This window comes from Marmota marmota, unplaced genomic scaffold (assembly GCF_001458135.2).
Source record: "Marmota marmota marmota unplaced genomic scaffold, marMar, whole genome shotgun sequence".
NCBI classification, from domain to species: Eukaryota; Metazoa; Chordata; class Mammalia; order Rodentia; family Sciuridae; genus Marmota; species Marmota marmota.
In genome coordinates, this window is record NW_025999960.1 from 5,085,149 (window position 1) to 5,106,002 (window position 20,854).

Genomic DNA, 20,854 nt, shown 5'->3' on the forward strand with positions numbered 1-20,854 from the left:
TTGACTTAAAGTTTTCTTATATGAAGTGTACTTTCCAACTAAGCATTGACTAATTCTAAAAGCTAAACTGATACATATTTCAAAGTAGCTGTCCATAGAATAATCTCCCACCTTTATCCTTGGTTTCACATAGTGATAAACTGAGGTCTGAAAATATTGAAAGGAAAATTCCAGAAATAAACTATTCATGAGTTCTAATTTGTGCATCATTCTGAGTAGTGTGGTAAAATCTTGCACTATTCTTTTCCATTAGGATGTAAATTATTTCCTTGTCCAGAGTATCCATGTTATATATACTACCTGCCTCTTAATCACTTAGTAGTCAATTTGGTTATCAAATCCACAGTCTCGAGTAACCCTTATAGTTACCTAACATTACCTCACAATGCCTACATTTTTCACCTTATTTATCACATCACATAGGCATTGCTATTTCAATGCCTATGTGATGTGATAAAAAGTGTGAATACAGTACAACTAGATATTTTAAGAGAGACCATATTCATATAGTTTAAATTATAGTATGATGCTATCATTATCTTATTTTATTATCAGTTACTCTTAATTTCTTATTGTACCTCATTTATGAATTAAATTTTATCATAGATATGTATGCATAGGAAAATACATATTTTTATAGAGCTTAATACTTTCAGGTATCCCCTGAAACACCTCCCCTGTGAGTAAGTGGGAACTACGTTATTTAAAAAATGTTTTGTTGTTTAATTCAACATTTTTATCCTAAAATTTTTGTATCTTAAGACTTTTTGGATATTAAATATCATATTTGTTCACAGTTTTCAAAAGGATAGTAATAATGATAATGAGGAGCCACATGAGGTCATTTTAAAGCAGTTAAAATCTCTCTATAAATCTATATATAATATTTTCATATACATATATAAAATATTTTTACATATATATATCTCCAATGTTTTAGAAAAATGAGATTTACTCCAAGGCATTTTATTTTCATTTATATAATATGTAGGAAAGAGTATATTGGATAATTATTTTATAGGTAAATATATATTAAAGTTAGTATTTACTGGATTACATTATATAAAACTCATAAAAAGAAACATTAAAATCAAACTAAAGGCCACTGTCCAGAAAACAAGTCAAAATAACAATTCATACGAGGCATGCCTTGATTATAAGATTTCCGTAGTACAGAAAAGCGTGATATGGAAAAGGCACCTCCATCCATCCAACTTCCTATCCCAAATATCCTCACTTCAGTGGTAACAATTATCCTGATTCCTCTAGAAAATATTGCAGAATGGAGTGTATTTATTTATAAATACAATCCTCTTTTATGCAAACAAGAGATATATTGAATAGTCTACCAATCCCAGTAGCAAATATTACCCAGTTTTCACTTTGATAGATTTCTCAACCTGTGAAAACATGTCACGTCAGAAAGCACACATGCACCCTACATTTACAGGGGTAGGAGGTAAGATTAGGAAGTAATTTGGTTAGCAGAAAACATTAGTAACCTCCCGGTACCATTGAATTTACCCCTGGGTAAAACTAGTTGCTACTTCTAGGAACCAGAGAAAATGTTACTATCATGATGTCATTTGTTTTAAGAATTGATGACTATATTTAGCAGGAAAAAAAACCAACACACCTCTTTGCCAGAATCTCTTTTTTTCAGTTAATACAATTTGAATATGCGGTGGCAGTTTTTAAAAGAAATTCAAACAAACTGGCTGATCCTCCCAGGATGAGGTGAAGTGCATCTTGTGACGGCAAATTGGCTCCTGGGTGGGCAACCCTCCACTCTGTGTGCTCCAATATTAGGCTCCTGTGGAACTGTCCAGTGTAAGTTTGGTCTACCTGAGCTCAAATAAACAATGCCACTTTCCACAAATTTGTGTTCATGATGTAGGTGCTAGATAGTTGTAACCTAAACATTAGTCTCTTAGTTGTGATTATGAACTGTTAACTATTTCCTGACCTTTTTTTTTTTGTTTTTCTTACATGATATATATTTCAAATGGTTACTTTTATATGTATTAATAAAATAAATTGAAAGACTATAGTAGCAGCTATCAACCAGTGATATTTCAAAGGAAAGAGCCAAATAATAATCTGTGTGACATGATTTTACTAATACCTCAAATTATACCAAGTTCTTTCATGTGACTGCCCCTTTTCTCCTTCTCTGCCTTCAGTTTCACCTGCTCCTACTTACACTGTCCTACCTTTCCCTCTTTATGGAATTATGTGTTTCCTATGCTTTTCCCATCCTTCCTGTTCCTCTTTTTACTTGTACTTTCCCACATAAGATTTTTTAACTCTTCTGAAATCTCTCTCTCTCACACACACACACAGAGTTTTACACATTTAATCTTTCCTTACCGGGATGAAGACGTAGGCTCAGTAGTTTGTCTTTGCACACGTGCATGTTTAATTAAATGTTCTTTTAAAGCAGTTTGGACTTCTGCTGGGATATCAGGGGAAGTGTGGCTGATTTTTATTGCAGGCTCAATAGCTTTTAGTGCTGGCTTTCCATTTTCTTTAACCTCTTTTTTCTCTTCTGTCTCAAAAACTTCAGTAGGAGCATTTGAAATGCTCTGTGGAAGGGTACTGACATTGGGGGTCACAGGTTTGCTTTTCCAGCATGGCCAGCACAACTTCCAGAAGACAAAAAGTGAGACAACTAGCAAGGCCAGGCCACAGAAGCTGACGACAACTGCTAACAGGCTGACTGAAATATCTGGAAAAAAATGACAACATAAAGAAATACTAATGAATCTTGTACATAAAGAGGCAGACATGGTGAGATTATTATAGATATTTGAAAAGTTTCATCCCGGTTATATAAGGAAAAGCATAACATACATATATATATATATATATATATATATATATATATATATATATATNATATAAGGGATTCAAGAGTTGTAAAAAAAAAATGATTGACAATTTACAACCAACTATGTAACTGCAACATTAAACTCTAAAGGTACAACAACAGGAAATGCTTCTATTTGCTTCTTCTTTGATTTCAAGATGAACCCTCTCATTCTTTGTGCAGAAAATGATCTTAAATATTAGTGTAGACATTTACATTAATAATTATGAATGGGTTATATTATTAGTTGTATTTTCAACTTCACAAATCCTTTCTGATAACTTTGCTCCCAAGTTTTTCACCTTCCTAAGATAACCAATTGTGGGAGACCAACCTTACATGTGACTGAGTCACACTCCCCGGCTGAGTGCTGAGGCGCTCAGTCACAGAAATGTGGCAGAGATTTCCCCACCCTTCTTGGGTTTGAGGGTCGTGTCTTGTGCATGGGTGTGTCTTGCTTCAGCCCCTTGGGTGAAGCTATGCTCACCTGTTCCTTTGTAATATACCCCTTGCCCTGTTAAGGATAGAATCTTCCATGGAAGTGCCTTGTGTATGTCCCCTTCTCTTACTGTGCCCTTGGGTGTGGCCTACCCAGATGTCAGTCAACCTGCTGATAGTGGAAATCATGAAGATAGACTCAGCCCCCTGAAACCTGACTCCTTGCCTCATTTGAATAGCTTCTCCTCAATAAAAGGGGTCAGTGTGTATACTGTCGCTCTCTCTCTTCCTGCAGACCCTTAAGGTCAGAGAAGCCCTCACAGCGACCCCAAAGAAAAAGGTATTTGTGTCTCTTGTTTGATTATTTTGCATAGCCCAGTTACCCCAGTTTACCTGGAGTGACTCCTGAGCTTTTTAGTCACGAGAACAGAAACCCGGCAACCAATGTTAGCAATCTGATTATTTAGTATTCTTATAACTTTGAAAATCAAATAGATTTCCTATGAAGGATTTTTTTGATGTTGTTAGATTTGAGTAACCTTTCTTCACAACTTTGTTTGGACTCAACATCAAATATAAATCCAATCTCTTTTGTTTATTTTAAATTAAAATGTTAGGAATATATTATGGGCTGAATAGTGTCTGTCTCCTCTCTAAATTTTTTTTTTTTATAAGCACTAGAAATTCTTTATTCTAGTCAGAAGGAGCACAAGTTTTAACTTGAAGGTGACCAGTAACCTCAGGGTTTAAGGCACAGCAATTAATGATATTTAGCTTGAAGTTAAAGCTAGTGCTGGAAAAATATAAATAAGTATTGGGAGTAGAAAAATGAGGTCTGAGTACAAGCTTAAAAAAAAATTATACAGACATACTCAGCTTAGAGAGTAAAGCATGCATTCTTGACAATAAAATTAACTGCTAGTGACATGACAACCAAAGGAATATACTAGGGCTTTAGGGAGTTATAGTAAGATAGAGAAGAAATAACTCCTCTCTAAATTTGTATCTTGAAGTCCTAACCCTTGATAACTCAGAATACAACTGTATTTGGAGATAGGGCCTTTTGATTAGTAATAAAGGTAAAATGAGGTCATAGGAGTTGGCTCTAATTCAATGAAACTGCTGTGTTCTATAAGAGGAGGAGGTTAAGGATAACACATGGAGGGAAAACTATCTGAAGACACAGGGAGAATGATGGTCATCTACAAGCCAAGGAAGGGCCTTAGTGGAGTTCAGCTTTACCATCTCCTTCTGTCCTCAAGTACAAGGAGGGAGTAAGTTTTCACTATCTCCAGTTTGGAGTATTTTGGTATGGCAGCTAGTAAACTAAATACAGAATAGCTTCTAATTTCCTTTAAACATGACTAAGTCTAAGAGATTCCATCCCTCCCTAGAGGTTACTACTGATACCAAGTAAGTGTGCCTGTCCAGCCCCAATAATAACAAACAAGATCTCTCTTATAAAATAATAAGTATATACAATTATATAATGTTCTTCTTTTTAAAACATAAATAGCTTACTATGTGTTTATTCTTTAATTTGCTTTACTTTTTATTCACCAATATTTGAGGTCAAACTTCATCTGATATATAACATTCCGTAACAATTAGTCATGATGGATATTTATGTTCCAATGTTTCATACTGCAACATAGCTACAGTGAGCATCCTTGTGTCTCCCTTTCTTCTTGTGCATATATTTGTGAATGTCCTTCTGAAGTAAATATTTTGAAACAGAATTGGTGGGTCATTTGTTGTGCATTATATAATTTTTGTATAGCTATTTTCAAAACGAGTACAACAGTTGCTGTCACAAAGACAACAGAAAAGTTTACCAGATCCTACAATTTAACAGGAATATTGTTGTATGTTAATGTTTACTAACCCATGAGGAGATGATACCTTGTTTTAATATCCATTTTCTTAATTGGTAAAATAAAATTTGTAGCTAATGGAAATCCATTCAGAAATTGAAACATTTCCAAATTTTTATTGCTACTTAATTATATGAATAAGAATTTTCACATGCTGTGATACACAAATATTAATATTTTTCTTCATTTTCTAGTTGCTTACAAAAGAACTATTGGCATTTCTCCTTTATATTGCATTGATGAGAAGGGTAGGACCACATTTCGTATTTTATAGTTTTTTTTTTATTACTTGTCAGTATAATTTGAGGAAAAGAGATTAGTTTTAGTTCCTGATTAGTACCTATGGTTTAAAAATGGATAAAAAAAATAAAATTATGTCTTCTGCTCTGGTTTAAAAGTGTCCCCTCATGTTCATGTGTCAGATTTGTCATTCCCAATGCAGCAGCACCTAATAAAGGGGTGATTCATTTACTGAAAGCTCTGCCTTCCTGAGTGGATTATGTTGTTATCCTAATAGTGGGTTAGTTATCAAGAGAGTGGCTTGTTACACAAGTGAGCTTAGCCCCCTCTTGGTCTCTGGTTCTCTTGTGCCCTCTTGCCCTGTCACCTTCTGCTGTGGGATTACCACAACATGAAAGGCCATACCTGATACTGGATTTCCCTGCCTTATGAACTAAGGGAAATAGATTTGTTTTCTTTATAAATTCTTGATCTGTGGTTTTCTGTTATATCAACACTAAAGAGTCTAAGCTTCATAAGTCTTCATGTATTTTCAGCTTTATTTACTTATACTTTTCTGTATATTTTACTTTAAGAAAACCTTCTTGAACAGGTTTTTTCCTGTGCAGCTGGAGCCAAAACCAAGATGTAGGAAAATTCCAGGACCGCATGGGATGGGGGTGGGGGTGTGAGCAGTTTCACGCCTCTAACTGAAAATGGGTTCATTTTTTTTTTTCTCATGGGATCAGGCTTGAGAGAAACTTATATACTCTTCCCACAAGTGTTTTATAAAATCCCTATATGTCATTGTTCCCAAGAGATGGATTTGGTATTCATACTTTGTCATTCAGGAGAGCTCTGTGGAAATCTTCTGAACCTACTTCCATTTTCCCTACTACTGCTGATTTTTTTTTTTTTTCTAAAATTGACATCTGGTTCTATCATTTGGAAGATCATGTAATCTTTCTCCAAAATCAGGATACTTTTGAGTGAATTGTTGTGCTATCAATAAAGCCAGGATAGTGGAAAAAAACCAAGTTCCTGTCCTGGCATTTGGAATGTAGAGTCACCTTGCCTCTCTCAGCCTAAAATCCTTCCAGGTCTTGCCTGAGCCATCTGGGCCAAATCTAAACTTCCTAAGACATCCCATTAGATCTTGGAGATTTGATCCCTGGCTACCCATCTAACTTCATTCTTCTGCCACTTCCCTATCTACATTCCTCTTCTGCCACTTCCCTATCTATATTCCTTATCTGACCACATATTACTTTCTTAAGATTTTTTTTTTGGGGGTGGTGGTGGTGCTATTTCATTTACTTCTGTGCATTCTTTATCTTACTTGGCCACCTGACAAATCCTTATTTATGCTTCAGCAATAAGACCTAATAGTACTTATTCCTTGTAGCCCTGCCTTTCTCTTCTATTTTTTAATGGACTTTGAAGACATACTAACCACTCTACCCCTAGTATTGGGTTCATGGATTGGCCCATAATCCTCTTACCCCACTCTTGGAGCCTGATGCATTTTAAAAATATTATTGTTTTCTTTTGGGTATGATGTATATAATATGGCACAAATTATCTAGGAAAAACACTGAAGGCCATAAAAACATATTGTCCTAACTAACAAATTAATGCTGATTCAGGTAAGTTATAGGTGCCAGATTATTTACAATTTACAAAATAATTTTCAGTTTTCAGAAGTTTTGGGTTTTATAGTTGTGGATAAGAGAATTATAAAATTCAGATGAATGTCTCTAAACATTGCCACCCTATCAGTACATTTGTTCGTTGATCCTTCAGAACAGAAATCAAATTTATTCACCTCTTTATGTTTAGTGTCTAGTATATATCACATGGTCCAAAGATGTTGGTGGATCTACTGAACTCATATTTTGGGAGTTATTTGAAAAGGCACATAGCTGTGTAGATTTCTAGGTGTTTGGACTAACTGAAAGTTGGGTGATTTGGAGGGAAGGTACAGAACTCTTCTACCTTATACTGTGTAGGCATTTAGACCTGAGTTCAAATGTCATCTGCAACCCTGTGTGACTTTGAGCAAGTTGTTTAGGTCTTCAGAACCTTGGTGTAAAATAAGGGTAGTTGTATTTTTTTCATACGAATGTTGTGATGTTTCAATAAGGAAAGGTATATAAAATTTTGGGCACTGTATATTACTCAAGCATTGAAAATGAAACCAAGTGTTTAATGCTCAGGTCTTTATGAGTTAATTTTTTTCCAACAAGCTACATTCCACAAAGTGAAAAAAAAAAATCAAAAGACTGAGGATTTAGGAGAATTTATAAAGTCATCAAAATTTTTAAATGACATTTTTATGACTATGATTCATCATTTAACCATGATCTAAAGGGTGCTGTATCATGAATTTGAACTTAAGATGAAGTAGCCCCAGAAACATGTTAAGTCAGGTGTTGACATGATCAGATATGCACTTCAGAAATAGAAGTCTGGCCAAAGAGAAGACAGAAAAGGAGACAAGTCTGGAAGAAGAAACACTGATTGACTCAGTGAAGAGTGCTCTGGTTCCAGGGAGAGTTACTGAATCAGGAAAAAGAGAAGATTCAGGAGAAAATTTGGAAATCAACATTCCAGTGAAGGAATGTGAAGGAAAAAGTTCTAGTGAAGAAGTGTGAAGAAAAAAAAAAGGGCAGGAATATGACTCACAGGGAGACAGGCAGGATGGTGAAGAAAGGAAGACCACGATTTTGGTTTTGGCTGAAGCAGTTGTGATCATGCAAATAGAAATTTGCGTAGGCTCTTGGTCATGCAGACAAGACTGAAAGACTTCCTTAAATAGTGGGATCTGAATCCATGGAAGAGAAAAGTTCCTCAGTAGAATCATGAGTCCACCAATATTTAAAGAAAGAGAACTTTAAGGAACAAGAAGCCTGAATAAAAGACTGGAAAAGAGGATAGGGAGAGGGAGCCTGGGAGGAATAGAGGAACTCTAGATAGCACAAGGGGTTGGGAGGGGAAGGGAGAGGGCATGGGGTTATAAATGATGGTGGAATGTGATGATCATTATTATCCAAAGTACATGCATAAAGACACAAATTGGTGTGAATATACTTTGTATCCAACTAGAGATATGAAAAATTGTGCTCTATATATGTAATAAGAATTGTAATGCATTCGGCTGTCATATATAAATTAAAAAAAAACAGCAAAAAAAAGATATGAAATAAAAATCAAGTCAGCAGTTTTTGTAGCAGCTAGAACAAGAATATTTTAAGGAGTGGTCAACAGTGCAAAATGTCAAAATAAGCTCATTTGAAATAAGGATTGACAAATTACCATTAATAAGTACATCTTTAGCAAATTTGATGAGACCAATAGAGAAGAGGCTATGCTCACCCCACGAACGTGGTTTAAGAAAAGAATGGCAGTCTGTGAGCACAAGTAATTTCTTTAAGAAATTGTACTTACAAGAGGAGTAAAAAGGGGGCAAAAACTGGAGTAGCACACAAGAGTTGAACATTTTTATTAGGTAGGATGTTTCAGCATGCTTAAAACCAGTGAAAAGGAATCAATAGAAAAGAAGTTGAGTGGAGTAATTAAAAGTGAAGTCCCACAAAAGTTGACAAGGGATGGAGTCTGAAGCAAGGGTGAAAGAATGGGATCACATTTTCCTTTGTAAGAAAAGGTGTCCATTCTGGATGCTGATCAGTTTTGCCTCAGGGCAAGAAGTCAAGGAAATTTTTATTTATAACTATTATTTTTCTATCCAAAGAGGGAGTTAGAGAGTCAACTGACAATTATTTTGCTACATTTGGGGATAATTTGGTGTGTCAATGAGCTTTTTGTCACTGTGACCAAAATACCTGGGATAGACAATATGGAGGAGGAAAGGTTTATTTTTGGCTCATAGTTTTAGAAGTTTCAATCCTGTGTCCAGCAACCCCTTTGTTTTGGACCTGTGGCAACACAGAACATGGTGGGGAGGGTGGGTGGTGGAAAGTTGCTTATCTCATGGCAGCAAGGAAGGGTTGGGGCAAGATATAGTCCCCAAAGGCATGCCCTCTGGGACCTACTGCCTCCAGCCTTGCCTGCAGTCCATACAGTTCCCAGTAGTCCTTTCAGCTATCAGTGGATTAATCCACAGGTCAGAGTCTTCATGAACTAATTACTTCCACAAAGCCCCACCTTTGGGCATTACTGCACTGAGAACAAAGACTTCCACATGTCAGCCTTTGGGGGACATTTCTGATCCCAAACCATAACATTTGCAGTATTTAGAGGGTACGAAAATTTTGAAACAGGATCTACAAAGAACAGGAAAAAATTGAATAGGAAAAAGTAAGATGCCCAGTCAGCATAGTGTTGAAATTGGAAGCTAATAAGAGTAATATGAGGGCTGGGATTGTGGCTCAGTGGCAGAGTACTTACCTGGCATGTGTGAGGCACTGGGTTTAATTCTCAGCACTACATAAAAATAAATAAATAAATAAATAAATAAATAAATAAATAAATAAATAAATGGAAAAGTATTGTGTCCATCTACAACCAAAAATAAGTATTTTCTTTTTAACAAAAGAGAGTGATATGCGTCTGCCTGGTTTTAAAATCTCCTATTCAGTTGCTTTCAGGTAGGAAAAAAGAAACAGTTGTATTTATCCATGAGTGAGGTTTCTGGTTTGTTTTTCAGGAGAATGTAATAAACCCCAAGTGAAAGTGACTGCGATGATGAAATGAGGCATCCCAGGTATGATGATGTACTCATTGATGGGGACTCACAGGCAAGCAGGAGGTGAAGTAGGAAGGAGAAAAGGCTCATGAACTGGCATTCCTGCTGAGAAAGACAAACACATAGGAGCTTTGTGTGTGTGTGTGGGGGGGGGACTGAAATACTTGAATTGGTAATTCTAATATAACATTGTTTGCCATAGTGACACGTGTTTCAGCATCATTATAAAGGGGAAGTGGTAAGGCAGAGAAGAGAATACTGGAGGCAAGGGGCCAACTGCTGGGAGGCCCCGGTGATGAATATGAATGGCTTTTTTGTGCCACATGAACTCCTAAGTTACACATGACAATGAGTAAACTTGATGACTGAGCTCTCTCTCTCTCTAGCTTAAATTTTCAATGTCTCCAGATAATTAAAAAGAATCCATTATATGATATGCATCCTATTATATCTTGGTAAGATTAGGAGGTAATGCAATTTACACAGATTAAATTAGGCTCTGAGATAATGAGGTTTAAAATTACTCAAACTCTAGTTTGATTACATCCATTTGCATAAACATTTCTCTACCACTATGTATTTACTTATCTCCTTATCTGACTCTTTGTCTGAATATACATCTCTACCTTAACTATAAACATTTTACCCTTTTACTGAGTCTTAATATAGCAAAATGAAGAGACAGAGTTCTGAAAAACTGACAAAAGATTATTCTTATTAGAAAACACAGTAAATGCTCCAAATGCGAATTCCTCTGAAACATTTAGAAAAGCAGAACTTTGTCAACGTCTATATAACCAGGCCATCCCATGTGTGTCATCTCACCCACTGTGACTTGACTCATGAACACTGTTAGGTCCAACTGCTGTCACCATGGGCCTGGTCATGATCATGGAGAAAAACACAGAACAGTTTTCATGTTCTTGATTCCAGTTACCACTGCCTCAATTAGTACACTTATGTGTGTGTGTCTTTCTGAATTGTTATTTTTTTAATTTTAAATTTTTAGTTATCTTTAATGTTTTAAGTTGCATAAAAGTCTTATTTCACATATAAAAATGATAACTTAGTTGATGATATTTTTCATGTGTTTTTGTTTCACTGGTTGCTCTTCACTGTGGCCTGAGCACTGGTTGCTCCTCACTATGAAAAAACAAAGGCACTATCAATTCTGGATCAAAAATCCACTCAGAAGAATCATATTCAGAATTTTAGTTTTTAAATTATTTTAATCTACTTATTTCATGTTTTCCTTTTTATGGTTTTGCATATGTAATATATGATTTTAAAAATCTCTAAGATTTAAAGAGATCTTTCCATTAGTATAAAATGAAAATCCTACAGGATAAGAAATTTATCCTATAGGATAAATTTCATTAACTCCTAATCTTACCAAGATATAATAGGATGCTTTAAATTATGTGTCATAATTTAATTGTCAACATTCTCTTTACTTTCTTGGTGCTACATAAAATAATGGTGTTACACCAAATACTGTTATAATCAATTAATGGCCTGTTAGATTCAATCAAATATGGTTACCAGTATGGTATTCAAATTTATTTTAAAATCTTTACATATTCTCATAATTGTGTAAATAATTTGTAATCTGTGATTATATATTACACATTTACATGAACTAAAAGAATCATATGGATTATCATACACTTAATTAGTAGCATCAGTACAGTTCAATGCCTGGCACAGTTGCTTTTACATAGAAAATGCTTAAAAATATTTGTTGAATAAAATCATATGGTGAAGACTGCATTTTTAGATATATTAATAACTCCTACTGTAACATTAGAAATGAATTAGATACATAAATAAAATCAGGAACATAATAAGCTTCTGATTATTTTGTTCATTATTCCTATGATTCCATAAGTACTTAAATAGAAGTAAGGGAATCATGAAGATTGAGAGAAATCAATAGCTTTTGTTTGATGAAGATAATTTTTTAGTATGAACAAACTGACATTCACAAACTTCAAAGTTGACAGTGAGGTTCCCTATTCAACAATAAAATAATAATAAAATAATAGATTAGACAATAGGCTGTAAAACATTTCAAAATCTACCTGAAGGGGAAAAAGTTACCAATATTAGCTCCTTTTTACCCCCTACCCCCAGATGATCCACCCTTCTGGCTCCAAGGCCAGCACAGCACAATTCAATTTCTTTCTTCTTTTCTCTCTCTCTCTCTCTCTCTCTCTCTCTCTCTCTCTCTCACACACACACACACACACACACACACACACACAGTAGATTCTTAGTATCCATTTGGGGTTGGTTTTAGGACCCCCCCCAAAATTCCCAAATCCATAGCTGCTTAAATCCCTCAGGTGAATGTAAAACAGTATTTCTACATATGCAATTCATATCTTCCCAAATACTTTAAATAATCTCTGTATTACTTATAACGCATAATCCAAATTAAAAGTTGTATTGTTTAGGGAATAATAACAAGAAGAAAAGTCTGCACATGTTCATTATGGATGTATTTTTTCCCAAAATATTTTCCATCCATACTTGGTTGAATCTACTAATATGGAACCCAAGGACATATGGGGATTTCTGTGTGTGTATGTGTGTGTGTGTGTGTGTGTGTGTTGCATATATGTGTGTTATGTTTTATGTAACATATATTAATATATATTTTCCTGTTAATCTGAGTCATATTAATGCCAGCTCTTACAATTTAAAGGTACTTAGGATATATGTGATATTATGAAGAAAATAAATCTACCTTATTAGACAATAACAAGAAGCCATCTCTTTAGTCAGGATTATGTTTCTAAACTTGATCAGTGTTGGTTATTCAAAAAATGGAAATTGGCATTGTACAAGTAAAAAATGAGATAATATGATTTATTGACCTTTAACAATAACACTAACAGGAGGTCCAGTTTCTTTGATATGTTCATACTAATTATGCCTTGGGATTTTGAATAAGATGACTTTCAGCTCTTTTTCCACTGTCATGTTGTTTCCAGTGCCTCACAGTAATGAATTTTAATTATGATATGAACTGTTAGTTGCTTACCTTGTACAAACTATGGCAGGAACATATTACAAATGAGACTTTGATGAACTTTTTCCTAATAACAAATTAACAAAAACAATTTAACTGTTTGTTTTAATATTTGTTTTCATTATAGGCTTTTGTATGAACACATAAAAAAGAATTACATTTGAAATTATGAATTTAAAGTTGTACATCTCAAACACACTAAAATCTTTTTCATAATTTATTGTTGGTACAAATAAATTCTATTTGCCAAGAATATGAGTAAACAAATATTCATGTGGATTTAAATGAATATATATGCACATACTCAAGTAAAATAATAAATAATGTTGTGTGTCAGATTTGGATGATAGCAAATGTAGTAAAGACAAAGGGTTAGGATTTGAGTAATAATGGCAAATTGAGAGATTTTTATGGACACCTTCTAGTATGTCATTAATTGTAGACAACGGCATAATAATAGTTGAGAGAACTATCCTTGCAAAAATTTGTTCCAGTGCCCCTTAGCAGCAAGAAATGCCCTCAAGATCTCCTCTTTCTTTTTCTTCTCTTTCTGTAACTTAGGCTGGCCTCTAAGAATCCCTGAGTTCTAATCCTCACTTCATTACTAACCAGTTTTGTGATTTGGGGGGAAGTTTTAAATTTTTCTTGCCTTGGTTTTCTTACTGACAAAATGATGATTCCCAATTCTAACTGGAATGACTAACAGCAATTCAAATAATGACATGGTTATTTTTTCCATGATATTTTCTTCTTAAGCAAACTTACATGCCTTCTTTTACTGTTGTAAATGCATATGTATACATCCATCCATCCATCCATACATACATACATACAGATGGCCCTGAGTTATGACTCTCCTGTGGTGCAAATACGGTAGAAACCATACTTAGAATTTGGATTCTGATCTTTTCCCATGCTAGCAATATGTGCTGCAATACTCTCTTGTGATGCCCAGCTATAAGCTGAAGTACATGATCTGAGCATATTTAAGATAGGTACAGTAAGCTGTAATGTTCAGTGGGTTAGGTACTAAATATATATTAGACTTACATTTTCAATTTATGATGGGTTCATCAGGACATAACCCCATTATAAGTCAAGGAGCATCTAGATTAAACAGATATTCCCACTTTCCCAGAACTTCAGTAAACTGAGTCGATTTATTGTGCACTTACAAGTTTAGCTATGGACTCACAGTTGTAACTGAACACACTCTGGAGAAATAAATGGACATCCATTTTGTTTTCATTTGCTTTTTCATGAGTATGTTTCTCATTACATTCTAACTTTTAACTGGGTCAAGTGCTCTGTTTCCTGTCATTATCATGGACAAAATATTTTGTAGACTTATCTATATGATATTGTATTAGACACTGGAGACACAAAGATACAGGTATACCTAACTTAATTTCACAGGGTAATTGAAAATTATTAAATAGAACTTATTCGTTTACAAATAGGATTTTATTTTATTTATTCGACAAATATTTATTGAACTTCTAGGATGTACCATAGATCACTACAGATTAAAGAATAAGCAAACCCTTGCCCTCAAACAAAAACAAAAACAAACTTACATTCTAGTTACTTAAAAGTGCATATCATTAGTAGAATAAATTTAGATCAGGAAGAATCTAAACTTTCAAAAATAGAGATAATTTTAATTAGCATTAGAAATTCCATTAAAATTTATGGTACTGTTTGTCTTCTTCCAAAATTTTGTAAAAAACCCTTATAAACGAATGTAGATGTACTCCCAAAAATGATCAACTTTTTTTTCATAAAAGCAAAATTACATTGAAGATTAAGATATAAAGAAAATGTGATTTAAAAGAAATGGACAACTATATAAAATCGCTAGCATAACAATTAGATTTCAGAGATGCCTAACTCAGCAAAAGAAGAAATACGTATCTTAGTTTATTACAAGAATAAAATGCAAAAAGAAAAATCCCTTCAATATTGCCAGATATCCCAGAATTAAGGGAAAATGGTTGTTTGCTATAACCTGCTGGGCCTTTGAAGATAGTCTTCCATTTGTTTTTGGAGTAAACTGAGACCAAGAGCAATGTGCATTAATAATCATGTGACAATGAGACAAGTAATAGTAAAAATTGGCCATTTTCCAGTGGAGTGATGATGTTGAGGAAGGAAAACCGATGTTTTCATGCATCCCTTTTCACATGAGTATATTGAGCTTCAATTTTTTTCTTTCCAGACCTACAAGTCTCAAGGGAAATTTTCCACTGATAAATGTTTCTAAACTGTAATTCTTAAGACAGTCAGGAGGATGTGCAAAACCTAGAGTTACTGTGATCCAAAAATGATAACTTAATAGTTTTTTGTTTTGTGTCTGTTGAGTAAACCTACTGAGTCCCACCACTCATTTTAAGCCCTAATTATGGTCTCAGAGAAAAATCATGGTGTAATTTTGAAAACTGTACTTAGTTATCTCTCTTATTTTTTTAATAATGAAGTGCTTCAGTAAATTTCATTGATATGTACCTTCTCATTATCCCCACCTATAAGAAAACGAAGAATACATGTATGAACTTATAAGAATTTGTCTAAAGTTTTGCTTCAGGATCTTTAGTCCCAAATTAAAATAGTATAAAAATGCAAAATTGAAACACTGATGAATTAAGTGCTTATTCAAATATTTGTATTAAGTGTAGGTCTATGCAACTATTATGTGTGAACGTGAACTTCAGTGGGTTTGATTAGCTGCTATTTTATGAGGCCTGTCTTTCAAGCAACATGGTTTTATTGAATCTGATAGACACTTCTGCAGTAAAAACTGACCTGAAATGAACTTAAATCCAGTTAAAAAATGATCATGTATATTCAGTTAGTTTATCTGAAAAATAAAAATTGAGAACAACATATTGTTTTGTATTTTTCTAGGCATTCTAATATTTATCATATTGTGCAATAAAATGAATTTAGTGGGTAACATCTATTTGGGGGAGAGGGAGAATCAGTGGTTAAAAAAATCCCCCCAAACCTAATTGTCCAAAAATTGCACATGATGAATGTTCTGGTATGCTAGTAATGTGGATCCATTTAATGGTTTTTATCTCAACTATTCTAAAACAGTAGATTAATTAATATTGAAAGCTATAATCTAACTGGTCACAAATTTTATTAAAATATGAGACTGATAAACTTGGTTGGAAGGGGTCCTAAATGGCAATAACACTACTGCTGCTTCTCTTGCCAATGTTGTGGTAAAGATGGTGATGCTTGCTCTTTTTTTGGCATTTTAGAAAAAGTAGGAAAATAGCTCATAAATATATATGATTCTTAACTCCTTTAATAATAGTGGAAATAATAACTTTAACTGGAATTACACGACTCTCCTTCCTTCTGTTTCTAATTACTTTCACTGCACCATTAAATTCCATTGATGTCCTCCTACCAGCAAAGATTTCTCATTAAACAATGAGCAGAAGGATCAACTATGGAAGTACTTTTATTTAGGGACTTAAAATAAAGGGCACAAGTGCACTAATTATAAGAAAATCTACTTTACAGAATACTTTGTAGCTGTGTAGCTAATGAATGTTATTAAACATTTAGTAAATATCATTGTATCTACTTCATAGATACCTATTCATATTGGAAGTCTATTTGCAAATTAGTTTACTTACAACTGTTGCATAAATTTGCAAATGGAAAAGGCAGCCCAATCTTGTTTACCTTTGTTTCATATATCACCTAGCAAAATATATCTAGTAACAGCCACTTAATATATATGTTCACATACTAAATTCAATAACCTACTTATGTTTTTCCTTTAAGGTGAGAAAAAATATTCACACAATTTAGACTAATTTTTCTACATTTTTTGTTCCCAAGGTAAAATCCAAAAGAAATTAGGACTACACACCTTCTTATACTGCTTAGGAAAAAACTCAGAAAACCGTTTTATAATTCATATAGTGTATTTTGCCTTAAACTTATATAGTTGTATAGAGTGGAAAGATTTAGAAGGCAGTACTGTATTTGGTTTTCAACCTTCACACAGTTACCACATTACCAGCCAAGAAGTCCCAGGAAACCACTATTTAGTGTGTGATTACAAAGGGGTAGGAGAGGGTAATAATCAGTAGTTTTATTTAGATTATCAAATACTAAATGACCAAAACATGGGGCCTTAAACTTAAATACTCTCATTTCCTCCACTGTACCCTATTCTCAGAGTCTTAACTTAATCCTATGTATCACTAAAAGACATTTCAGAAGATTTGACCCAATATCATCCCAGTGGACTCTAAGGTTATACTATTTCTTTACCTCCCGCTTAAAGATCATACACAGGACACAAATATACATGATGCATGATGTTCATTCCCTTACAGTGTTAATTGAATTTCATTCACTTACAGGAATTTAATAGAAAATAGAATTTAGCAAATAGAAAAGACTCAGCTGTGTTTATATATTCCTCAAATATCTAAGTTTCCAGTAGGTTGATAGCAGCAATTGTGTATCATTGTGTTCCAGGGTCTAAGCAGCAGTCTCTCACGTATTGCCAACGCGAAGACAGAAGCCCCTCTTGGCTCCTGTTGCCATAAGGAGAGAATACGAAAACCCCTGCAGATATGCCACCAAAAACATGGTATGTAAATCCAAACCAAATCAATTCCCATCTTTCCCCTTCCTTTGTCTTGGACTGCTTTGAGGTGGGTGGTGTGGGAAGCACTCATGTACAGTCCTTTTCAAGCTGGGTTCTCTACTGCCCTGCTCTGCGCAGAGCTTGTCCATCCAGCTCTCACCTGTTGCCCTGGCTACACTTAACCCATGAAACCCCACACCAGAGACCAAAAATGATCTGAGAAAGCAAAGGGGAAAAAAAAAAATGAGATCCTGCATAAGGAAAGGCAACCTTCTAGTCAAATGCTGAAAAATTCAGCACAGGTGTTTTGTTTCCCAATGCAACAAGTGAGGGTCATTTGCCCATGTCGCCCTCCCCCACTATTGCGCGGGTAATCAAAACCTTTTCCCCCAGGAGTAACTAAAGGTGGCTCTGATTCGCCTCCTTCCCTTAAGCCTTGAGAAAACAAACAAACAAACAAACAACAACAACAAAAAAACTGTCACCTGAAACTTCTTTCCATCTCCAGATTTCTGATGGTGGATGTTCTCCATCCCACCACCCAAGTTTCCCGAAGGTATAGGAATGATGCTATATGTTAGGGTGTCAGGGACGGGTGTGAAAGTATGTGTGGAAAAGACTTATAGCCTTTTCCCTTTTCATTAGAAAAAATCATACATGCTGAGGGTTTTGAAAGCTCTCAAGTAAGTACTCCACAGGTTGCTGCTGAAAGTTAACCCGATGGGGACTCTTTCTGTTCCTGAAGGTCAAGGCAGCACCCTGTGCACGAGATTCTTTGCGTTCAAGCATAGATTCTCGCGCCTGGCTCCTTCGCGGAGCCGGTGACCCGCGACACGCAGGACAAGCTAGGGCAACCAGAGTCCCGCAGGCGAATCGCCCCCGCAAGCAGTCGCGCCGCAAGCGGTCCCGGCGTCTCCACCCGCGTAGCCTCTTTCACTCCAGGAGGTAGACCAGAGGCGTGGGAGAGCGCAGAGAGACCGGGTGCAGGCGCCAAGAGCAAAAGAAGCCGGCAGGCAGGAAGCAGAGCAGAAGCCCGGCTGGTAGACAGGTGGAAACCCAACCCGAACACCCCACGCTCGAGGTCGCCAGCGGCTGAGTCAAAGGAAGGATAGAGGTAGGAAGGCGCGGCGCCCTAAAGATGCCCCGGGCACGGCGCACGAGTATCAGCACCCGGGAGCTTAGAGCGAGCGCGCGGGGTCCCAGCAGAGCGAACACCAGAGAGCCCCGGTTACCTGTGCTGCCTCCGCTCTGGCTGCCCCTGTCAGGGGGAAAGATGCCCGAGCACTTCTCCCACTCCACCTGGCCTGCGAAGCACAGCTCGGTGACGATGTGCAGCGCCTTCTGGCACAGGCTGCTTACTCCGTCCTCTTTGTGGAAACTCATCGTTTGGTTTTTCTTCGGGGTTCTCTTTTACTCAGTTAGCCGCCCTTTCCCCTTTCCGTAACCTCTAGGCTGACCCCTCTTGCGCCCTAAGCCATAGCCAGCCGGCGGGTTCTTTGGCTGGTGAACGAGCAGCCAAGATCCCAAAAACTCTTAGGAGCCTGGAGTTGGCCCCATGGCTCAAGCGGAGGGCGCTGAAGGCGGATAGGCACTGGCGGGCAGGAGGCGGCGGCGGCGAGGTTTGCTCCAACTCTCCCGCCACGAGAGCGAGCCGTGACGAGCTGGAGCAAGAGACCCGGCATGGAGTGCCGAGAGGAGGTGGGAGACGAGAAAAAGCCAAAGCCCTCCACTCGCAAGAACGCCCCCTTCCTCTTTCCAGCGCGTGTGTGTTTCTGGCGGGTGCCTGGCGGCGGCGCATCCAATCACAGCTCCGCGCGGGCCTGGGATGACAGGCGGCGGAGCACTCAGCCCTGGAACCAAGTCTGCTGGCGGAGGCACTGGCGCGGAAGGACTGTGGAGGCCAGGGGTGCTGGCGGTCGCGGGGAGGGGGCCGAGTAGCCCTCTGTTTTCCTTATATTTCTTTGAATCTCAATCCCTCCCCACGCCCCGCTCACCCCCTCTTTGTCTCTCAAACTTTTCTGTGCTCTGCACGGTTCTGCTGTTGTGGAAAAGTCATTTTGGAAAACGTCAAATTAAAAAAAAATAATAATCAAACCGCACTGCTGCAAAGAGAAGAAAGACACCCCTTTCAAAGTATTTTTAGAAAGGATTTCTAACAATCATAGTTTAAGGATAGAGAATGTTTTTTTCTTAGAGGATTTTAATACTAGTAGTGAAATTCACCATAATGCAATTTTCATGTTTACACAGTCCAGTTTTTCTTCCTGTATGGATACTATGCATAGTCAAATTTGAAGTAATTGCTTTTGGTTTTAGCCATTTTAGGTAGATAAAACGAAATATGTTCATTTATACTAATGTTCAGTTGGGACTCTATTGATTAATCCATAATTGGCAGTAAAGAATGCACAACTTGATGTCCTTTATCTCTTTTGTTAACGACTTAAATACTAAAAAGACAAGACGTGAGTGATAAAGGGGAGTCAGCAGGTTAAGTTTTAATCTTTCATAAGCCCTTCTTAATATTAAATTGTTTCCAGCTCTTTTTCTCAGCCTGAAGAATGAGGATCTTAAACTAGCATATCCAGCTCACGTGTACCTTTAATTCTTTCATTTAAGTGATGTGAATCACTAATGGACCTAAAATCGCAAAACAAAATTAGCAAATATGTGCCACAAGTTATAATGCATATACATCTTTTAAAAATTATTTTCATGCAGAGTTTGATCCCATATCATCCCGAGACTTGATTTAACTATCATGGGCTGAGGGGTTCTTTATTTTCAAAGTGAAATAGTCAGAATTTATTAGTCTGCACTAGAATAAGCAGTCTTATTCTAAACTGCTAGTCAGTTCATGGCTTTCTATGGACATCGTGGTAAATACTAGGCAAAGCACCCCAGTAGGTAAACATTCATTAGTTGAATCATTTTGAACTGATTCATAGGACAGTTGGTTTAACGGGGGCTATTTTTACCACGAATGAAGACAACCTGAAATCTGCAGGCTTCATTTAAATTTTGTACTTATGTATATTGATTTGGGTGGTTTTTAGGTTAGATTAGCTAAAGAAATAATTTCTCTGTCAATTTAAAA

General features: G+C 36.2%; 1 protein-coding gene and 1 long non-coding RNA gene across 4 annotated transcripts in view; one reads left to right on the top strand and one right to left on the bottom strand.

The window, feature by feature from the left end:
• Positions 1–19,438, bottom strand: part of Syt10 (synaptotagmin 10) — a 59,488-nt gene extending 40,050 nt beyond the window's left edge. Inside the window, exons 1-2 of the mRNA XM_015493224.2 lie at positions 18,990–19,438; positions 2,371–2,728 (exon numbers count right to left, since the gene is read on the bottom strand). Of these exons, the coding sequence (XP_015348710.1) occupies positions 2,371–2,728; positions 18,990–19,140 (509 nt within the window). The 5' untranslated portion in view covers positions 19,141–19,438. The remainder of the gene's footprint in view (positions 1–2,370; positions 2,729–18,989) is intronic.
• Positions 1–20,854, top strand: part of LOC107148546 — a 143,747-nt gene that overhangs the window by 111,393 nt on the left and 11,500 nt on the right. Inside the window, exons 4-6 of one of the 3 annotated variants that reach the window (XR_001504290.2) lie at positions 10,067–10,123; positions 17,646–17,760; positions 18,700–18,996. This is a non-coding gene — a long non-coding RNA (uncharacterized LOC107148546). Of the gene's footprint in view, positions 1–10,066; positions 10,124–17,645; positions 17,761–18,699; positions 18,997–20,854 lie in introns of those variants that run through there. The other 2 variants (XR_007347364.1, XR_007347365.1) reach the window with 2 other exon arrangements.